The 9,029-nt window shown below is 40.3% G+C and overlaps 1 protein-coding gene across 6 annotated transcripts in view; it reads right to left on the bottom strand.

Moving 5' to 3' along the window:
- esrrb (estrogen-related receptor beta) overlaps positions 1–9,029 on the bottom strand; it is a 40,142-nt gene that overhangs the window by 16,010 nt on the left and 15,103 nt on the right. For 5 of the 6 annotated variants that reach the window (XM_024274808.2, XM_024274829.2, XM_024274802.2 and 2 more), the window contains one exon: positions 4,993–5,118. In XM_024274808.2, the coding sequence (XP_024130576.1) occupies positions 4,993–5,118 (126 nt within the window). The remainder of the gene's footprint in view (positions 1–4,992; positions 5,119–9,029) is intronic. The other variant, XM_024274794.2, reaches the window with a different exon arrangement.

Here is a 9,029-nt window from a genome sequence, read left to right as displayed (position 1 = left end):
AAAAAAAAAAAAGGACGGGGGGGGGTTGAAAATCAGATGATGTATGACAGAAGTGATGGCCTTCATTTCATAAAGAGGAATTCAACAGGGGATTTATGCAAAGCATTTTCAATATTTTTATAACTTCTCCAGTAAGGTGATGTTACTGCTAAATAAATGAACGGCACAGTTCGGCCTAATCTGTATTACATGTAAGTGCAGAAAGGAGATTTCTTCAACTTATGTAAATGATTTGATTCCCAGGAAACACCAATTTGATTAGGATTGTCTTTCAATTTCCTGACACTGGCAACCTACTAACCTAATTACCCCAAATTCCCAACAGATGCTCATCCTTCCCAGCGAGAACTAGGGGGCTACCTGTGCACGTCAGCATGCTCGTGTGTGCAGACACACTCAATAGAAGCAACAATAAATTCATTTTTACAAGCAGAAACTATTTCATTTGTTTTAGTTTTTTTTTGGTAAAGGTAATATTTTAACCCAGATTGATGTCAATGTGAGGATAAATATTTTGAATTTAATGTTACTATTAACTGAATCTCAAATGCTTTGTTCACATTTGGAGTGGGAACGCATGTTCGAGCGACCGCTTCCAATGAAGAATCTATTTAAACGTGTGTAAATGGATGTATTGGGCTTCTGCTTTAAAAACTCTTGCGTTCCCGCGTCGCTACGCTAGTTCTTAAGACTGTTTTTGCTGAACTTTAACCCTATAACGCTTTTGTTATAAAAAGTTACACCATCACTATGCCGGGTAATTTTTACCCAATATAATATACACAAAAAAAAGTATTTGTCATAAGAAATGGATTAAAATATGACAGATTAGAGTAGTTTTCTTTTATTCTCAACCGTGGTATATGTACCAAAATGGAAAATAAAAACATAGGAAGGTCCTAAAAACATGCTAAAAAATTAATGAAAAATTAGGAATTTGAGAAGAAAAAATTCATTAAAAAAAATAATGATACTGGAGACTTGACCTTTGGTCCACCCATTCCTGGAACATGTGAGACTTTACCCAGGGACCCATGACACTCAGGAAAATGCAACATGTTGAAAATCATGTAAATATTTTGGTAGGGTAAAAAATCACCTGGCAATAGTGCTCTAGGGTTAACCAATCAGGGACTTGGATTTGGTGGTGATGTATGGGTAGTGTCCTTTCTAAACAAAGATGTGCCAACCGACTACAAAGTGATCATGAAGGAGGAATTCATTATTGCAGTTTTTGCCCAGCCAGAATTATATGATTAAGTCTTATATATCGGAACTGAGCTTTGAAAATAAAAAGCCTGGAGTTAGATTCACGACATTTACACCACTTCAATATTTCACATAAAGTTACCTGGTGATGTTTCTGTCAAAACCTACAATGCCCTTTGACATACCGTAACTCCTTAAATGATCAATGTGAATTAGCAGATCTGCAGAGAAAATTGGTTGAGCGCTGGCAAGCATCCCTTTAAAGCAGCTTTTCACCAATATGCAACACATTACCAGTATAAAGTAATTTTATATTAGTCCAAAGCCATTTTTCTTCGTGACAGAATTGATTCACGTGATCGCGTAAAGTGTTAAAACTAACTGTAGTCAAACGTAAACACTGGTCTGGAGCTGAAGTTTCAATGTAAAAGTCTTTACAGTTTTACAAATCTGAACACTTCTGTTAATATCCTTTATTAAAGCATTTGACACATTCCTGAACACTAATAAAAGTTTTATTAAAAGTGGCTACAACTCTGAAATCTTGTGGAATTTCTCCTTCCAGCTGACGATTTTTGGCAATTTCCGTTTCTGGCTAGTGATTTTCAGTCACCATCTTGTCTGCCACCAGGTCTTCTTGAGTAACTTTAGGTACATGTGCGATTAGTATTAGGTAGTGACAGTTCAGGGTGAACACCATGTAATAGTGCATTTGTTTAGTGCGTTCTTGAACACATGCCCGTTGTTCATGTAGCTTTACAGTTTACAGAGGAAGAACTACAGCTATTAAGAGTTGGATGGACCGTGTTTTGGATTCACTATTAGCGGTAGCCCCCATCATGTTAAGTAGCCTCACTCTGGACAATCCGTCAGGCTCCAAAGTAAACAGTAGGTGTGCTACAAATGTGCAAAGAGAGATGCGCACCATGTCGTCGAAAGCCTTCCCCTGTTTTATGGCCCTCTACGCGCAGGACAGTGAGGGTAGCAGCGGCTGAGCTCGGGTATCATCTCTTCAAAGAAGGGTGCTTGGGGACGGGGCCTTTGGCCAAGGCGGCTGGCATTTGTGCACGGATTAGCACAGGCCTCGAGGTGGGGGCTGGGGCCAGCTGACCTGGGGCTCTTCTTTCTCTCCAAAAACAATAATAATCCCCCTTTCAAGCACACACCTACAAAAGGGCCTGTCTTCACTCACTTTGTGTGGCCAGTCATGGTAAGGGTCCTTATTTTGAGTCCCTCACCTGTTCTGGGTGTCTCTCCCTGGGGAAAGTGTCAGGATGTCTGGGATGGTTGGCAATGCCAAGCGGGGCTTAGGCGGACCCTATTTTAGCTGGGAAAATCAGAAGGCCACATGGCAAGGCATGGCGAACCTTTCTTTTCAAGGAAGCCGCCCAGCTAAACTGCCGTCAGCACTATTTCAAAGGGCCCCTGTTGCCAGCTTTGCATGCTTGCAAGTGTGTCGCAGCATTTTTAATCATGAGTGGTGATGAGCGAGTGTAGCGGAAAAATTGTCACGCTTTGCCCCCTCCTCATCCGCTGACCCTGGAGGCTGCCGTACTAACACCCTCGTCACATATTCCATTTACAGGTCAGCTACAATATCCCACGGTGAGCTGACATAATTGGTCGTGCCGATAATTAAAACGACTAAACGGCACTTAAAACCCACTTCAGACACTAAATTAGACCATTGCAAAAATATACTACGGGGTTCCGGCCAAGGATTGAGCATCTCGCTATTGGATTGTTAAAGCTGGGAATCATTATGCGTTCTATAGCCAACGTTGTGTTTTTGATTTTTGTGTAATAGGATCAACAGAGACATGAGTACATATCATTTCTTCTTTGTTCAGATAACTTTTAAATCAGACTCTTGCTTCATACACCTGAGCTTGACTGAGTCTGTACATTACAGTATATCTGAAAGAAAAGGAAGACAGTCTATGCAGGCATAAACTGTCACCGAACCACGTCAATGTAATCTCTCAATCCTATTTTGTCTTCTGTCCTGCTTTAAAATCTGATCTGTTCCCATTGATCAGAGGAAAAACCTGTTGTCCCGACATTTGATTCTTCTATTGATCACTTCCTCCTTTATACAGTCAAAGGAAAGTGCAGAGTCTGAACACAGGGTTTAGGCTGGTCTCCTCTCATTTCTCTGATCGGACTGCAGCTTTTTAGACGACAACTCATGCCTGTTTTTCTAATCAAATGTGAAGAAAAAAAATGCTAAATGTGTTTTCTGCTATTACACTTTTTTAAATGAAACAAAATAAACTGATACTTTGAATTTATTCTAAATACATTTTTGCTAATGATGATTTTTTGGAGGGTAGAAATGTATTTTTGATTTTAAGGAGACTTTCTGTTGATGCACTAGACAGGTCACACTATTTATGTTTCTATGTAGATTGATAACATTAAGATAAATGACAAAGAAAAAGGAACAAACTTGAAATTTCTTTTTCTTCTACGGCAACTTTGTTCAATAATTTTAAGTCTTACCATTTCTGAGGGATTTTTAATAAAAGTAGCACAAAACCTCAGTCAAACTATAATAGCTGCAGCGCAATAATGATATTAAAGACTCCTTCTAAATCTGAGAATGTGCTGAATACACAGAAGAGTGCATTAGAGTCTAAAGCTTAGGCGAAGTCTGCATATTTGAGTTTTACGCTCTTTTTACTTTAACCTGACACTGGTCATTCATTTTTAGCCACAGCCACTTATTTTTGCAGTGTCTTATTCTCCAAGATGATATATTGGCATAAATTTTTCATCAGATAGTAATGCGATTACTCTGTCTTTCTAGAACTGAGGTTTTATCTGGCCGCTCGCAGTCCAAGGGATTCTGTTACTGTGCGGGGATCCATACAGGCTACGACTCTGGCCTCAGGTGGTGACTGGATATATGTGAATCTATAAATCCCAATTTCCTATGTGGGAGGAGGGGGGGTAATGGAACATAAAACAAACAGTCTGACTTATTATAAGCAAAAAAAAAAGTTACATTATTGAAAATATTAAAAAGCTTTGAACAGAAATTATGAGATTTTGATGCTTGCCAAATAGCAATCCTCCCTCAGCTGCACAGCACATTTATCAACACTTACGGAAAGCACAATAAAAAGGATTACCAATCCATCAGCACTAACATTTAATCTGAAAGCAAGATAAGTTGGATCATTCATCTGCTTGGACTCCTCGGAGTAACAAGTGAGACAGAAGCAGCGGCGGAGGGTAGGAGGCATCTGCTGGTTCAGTGTGATGAGGGAGAGCAGAAAGATGCCTCCCATCGAAGACAAGAGGGGCTCTCAGGGGGGTTCTGGGTGGTGGGGGGGCAGAGAAATCCCGACTAGACAAATCCATCTGAAGCATGTTTAATTGTCACTGGATTCCCTGCTGGCCTGACTTTAAAAAACCATCCACAGGAAGCGAGCTGAGATGTTCGGAAAACATTTAGTGGATCAATATTCCAGAGAGGGCTGAAACTGTGGCTGGTGTGTGCTCAGGGACCTGGCGTGCGCCTTTCCAAGTGGAATACTGTTACATTTCTATTACTCAGAGAGCACAGTCAACCTCTTCAGCATATTTCTGTCCCCAGCTCAGCTGCACATTATTTACTGTGGTGTAGGTGGGGTTGGGAGGGGACACCAGGCTGTGTTTGGGGTGTAAGCACATAAAAAACAATCCTGCGGGACTTGGTAAAACAATCTAGATTATTGAAAAGCGTGTGATGCTTTTGTGTATATTCGTGTGGTGCAAGAAAAATGAAAATGTTCTTACTCTTCTTACCTTCTTTGAGCATCCCCACTTTGAGGCATTTCATGAAGCGACAGGCCTGACATGATTTGCGTCTCCGTTTCGTGATCTCACATTCGTTTGTGGCGGGACAGCTGTATTCTATGTTACCTGAGGAGAAGCATGACAGACATAATTAACAGATTAAACCTAAAATAAATATAAAAAGTGAATTTATTAGCAATGTGCAGTGTATTTTTGCAGTGTGCATTTGCCTCAGATTCTCTACCCTCGGGAAATACAGACCTAGTTGAGGTGGGAGCAAAAGGCTGGGGTACAAGGTGGGGGTAAATCTCTGACGGTCCAACACTAAATTGGCCTCATTAATTCTGTGTGTGTCTCTGTCCAGGTCCGAGGCGAGGGCCACGTCCCCTGCGTTCAAAGGGGCCTGCTGCTGCCTCAATGGCAGACTAGAGAGTCAGATACGCTGCCCCTGACCACTTTACATAATACTCCTGCAGACCCAAACCTGTTGTTACCACCGCTGCCATTGTTGACTATTTACATAGTGTACAGGCAAGAGGCCTTATGCATTATTCAGCTGCAGCGTCTGATTCCAGGATGGAGCAATGAAAAGGAATTTCATTGCTACACAATGAAAGAGCCGGCTATGCTCTGCTCTAGCATTAGCAATAGAAATGGCAGGATAATCGAGGCAGTCCCTCGGATTCTTCTGACTCCCTACATTTTACTGTATTTTGGGGGTTTCAATACAGTGTTTCAGTGTAATGACATCCTCAAGAACAGGAATTTAAATGCTTGGACTAAAACTATCTTTAAGATTTTGACATTGGCTTTTCTCTAAACTTTTCTTTTAAATTGTAAAAAATATAAAACCAACATTTGCTTCAACGGTTGAAGACATTTTTCCGCCATTCAGCTCTGACCCTTACTGTCCGCCTCTGATAAAAAGCTGGCTAATATTCCGTTGGCATTCCTCCACTGGCCCTCCAACATCCTTCGACAACTTATGCAATTATGTTAACATTATTAGTCAGATCTAGAGGGGGGTCCCAAGATGTTATAAATAATTAGAAATTCCTCCTTATATCTAGGTTAGAAATCACTATGCTAATTTTCATCATCTCTTCGGGATTGGGGTAAATAAAGGTGTGAGAGAGGCTTCTGATGAGCTCTGATTTCCCTTCCACTGTTTATTTTGTCTGTTGTCATAGCAGAACAGACCATAATAATCCAATTTAATTGCGACGTGATGGGTGGTGTCTTGCACCTTGCAGTCGTTTAGGATCTTTTTTTTTGTTATACACAAAGTCATCTGACTTTTTATGTTTAAAGCATTAAATAGGTTTAAAATACATAGGTTTTACATGCAAACACACATGCATGTGTGCCTTTACACAATATTCCTTTTCTAATCCTTCACAGGGGTGGTGAAGCACAAGCAGGAGCCACACCTAGCGGGTCTCTTTGAGGAGCCCATCTTTGATGTCAAGCTCCCCAGAAACAAGAAACAAACACACATTTCCACACCGTCATGTCCACCTGTCCTGTCAAGCTCCATGTTCATCTGATGTTCTGTCAGAGGGGCTTCTCGTAGCTCAGCGCAGGCGTGTGTGTGTGTGTGCATATGTGTGTACGTGGGGGAGATTAACTAATTCTTCGTCTCTGCATTTAGTTTAAATTTAGAGCAGAGACTGCCTCAGAGTTAGAACATTACACATTCTGACTCCAAAATATACTTGTTTTGATTTATTATAGTGAAAATGAAAGAAAAAAAGAAAACAGATTTATGACTAACATGTAGCAAAACATAAAATACAAAAACGTTTGTTAAAAGTGCTTTCTTCACTAATATTTGCAAATGTAGAGTTTAAATATGGCAGATCTACATTTTTTTGATAATTTATTTGCAATTTATATTTTCTATCCACTTTAATATTAAGACTTATATTTTTATGCATTTATGGAATAGATTAGTTGTAGTTAAAATTATTTTTGAACTTTTCCATACTTTCCCTAAACTTTTTTAAAAAGTAATTTTCCAAATTACACGCCACCAGTACTGAACTTTTTTTCTTGGCTGCATTTACTTTGAATGCAGCAATTATGTGAAATATGTGAGACTGACATTTGTCCTGAATTCTGCCCTTGTTCTATTAGTTGATAACCATTCCAGTTTTTACAATAAGCCTTTAAAATACATGTGACCACCAAGAACATTTAGACTTGGACGCCATGCAGCAATGTGCATCTTGGCTGCACGTATTACACTGTTACCCAGGACAGTAAGGAAATGAGGGAACGGATAAATTGTGGGAACTGGGGGTGCGCTATGAGGATGGCGGTGTCGGACTGGTATTATAAGGAAGATGCAATAGCTCTAGCTGCAGTTGTAAGTCGATGTTACTGGATTAAAAAAAAAATGTTTTTGAGCTTGATTGAATGTAAATATCTGCAAAAAACAGCCACCTTATTTAAATATCTACAATAATTATTCAATATGTTGCACACGTGTTTGCTTGTTTTAGTGGGGATGTACAGTAAAAGCTGCATAATGGACATTATAATTGTTAATTAACAATTAAGAAATGATGTATATATATATATGTGATAGTACAGAGGGTTACATCTTCATCAATGAACATACAGACCTCCTCTAACCTGAGGGCCATGTTCTGGTTTATCTGTCTTCAGTGAGGTGGTGGTATGGTTACCAATAACATTACAGAGTGAGGGGACAAGAAAAAGATTTCCCTCCTTTTTTTTTACTCTTGATAAGTATCTGTCTCAATCTATTTTATGGCTTTTCAGGACCCATGCCAGGGCACAGGGGGGAGAGTCAGGTCTTGTAAGTAAATTACAGTAAAATGGCAGGTATTTCTCATCAAAATCCAAACTGACTTTTACAGGCTTACTGTCAAGGTCTATTACTTCATATAAAAGGCGGGCCACTGAGTTCAGTTGGTTTTCAAGCAATTTTACACTTTGGTTCAAAATGGGAAGAAAACACAGTTCAAGAAGGCATTTATGTTTTTGATTGGTGGGGGCACGGGGGTTCCAAAGATGGAGGATGATAGGGGCAGCAGTGAGAAGGGGGGTATTTCTGGGATGGATGGAAATTCAGGTTGACATTCATTTGGATTTGGCCTTGACTAACACAACTATCTCCACGAATGAGTTCAAGGGGCTTTTCTCCGGATGAATAGGTGACAGAAGATGGATTTGCCGTTTGCTTTTGTTGAAAAAGTCCGGGCACAGTCTGAAGAGTTGGGAGCAAATCGTGAGAAAAATGATAAAAATATAAAATGGAAGATTTGTAGAAGCTAAAAACCTTATTTTGAATGTAACAAAGAACTAATGTGCCACTGTGATTGAGCTTCTTGGTCCAAGGTTAGCGCAAGGTTGTGAAAAATTTGTCATCTACGCACTTCACAATAACTTTGCATGTTTGCCCTAAGTGTTATACAATGTGATAAAAGCCTAGGAAAGACAGCTCCTTTGTTTTCCTCTCATTAGAGTGGGCCGTCTCACTCCACCCTTGACTGCCTCGTTATTCCTTTAATTAATCGGTTCTCATCATCAGCCCCTTTTCATTCTTTCAAGGGCTCTACATCCCACAATTTACAGCCTCTATATTTTTTTCGTGCTGGTGTTTCTTTTATAATTTTAGGAGGTTTTTCACCTCCCCCCAAAAAGTCCCTCCATCGTCCTGCCTCCTCAGCTTGGGACCCCCGTCTGATTATAATGCCATTAAGCTTCTCCTCCTCTCCTCTGAAAGATCAGCAGGGTCCCTCTCCAATCTAAAGAAGTCCTGGGTTTTTTTCCCCTCCTTTCCCAGAAATTACCCGGCGACGCGTGCCTGAGTTTCTAATTGGCATGCCTGTCCCTGGAGACGGCCCCCTCCCTTCTTCCTAATGAAAAGCCTCGGCCTTAATTACACTTTCCAAACGCTGATTGTTATTGACAAAACTCCTGTGGCTCGGACAAACGACAGCAGATTAGCTCCATTACAGGCAGCCCTCCAAGAAGAGAAAGAGAGGGATTTCAAATCGACAATGCAA

Source organism: Oryzias melastigma, linkage group LG22 (genome assembly GCF_002922805.2).
Source record: "Oryzias melastigma strain HK-1 linkage group LG22, ASM292280v2, whole genome shotgun sequence".
Taxonomy (NCBI): Eukaryota; Metazoa; Chordata; class Actinopteri; order Beloniformes; family Adrianichthyidae; genus Oryzias; species Oryzias melastigma.
This window is presented reverse-complemented; position numbering and strand designations above follow the sequence as displayed.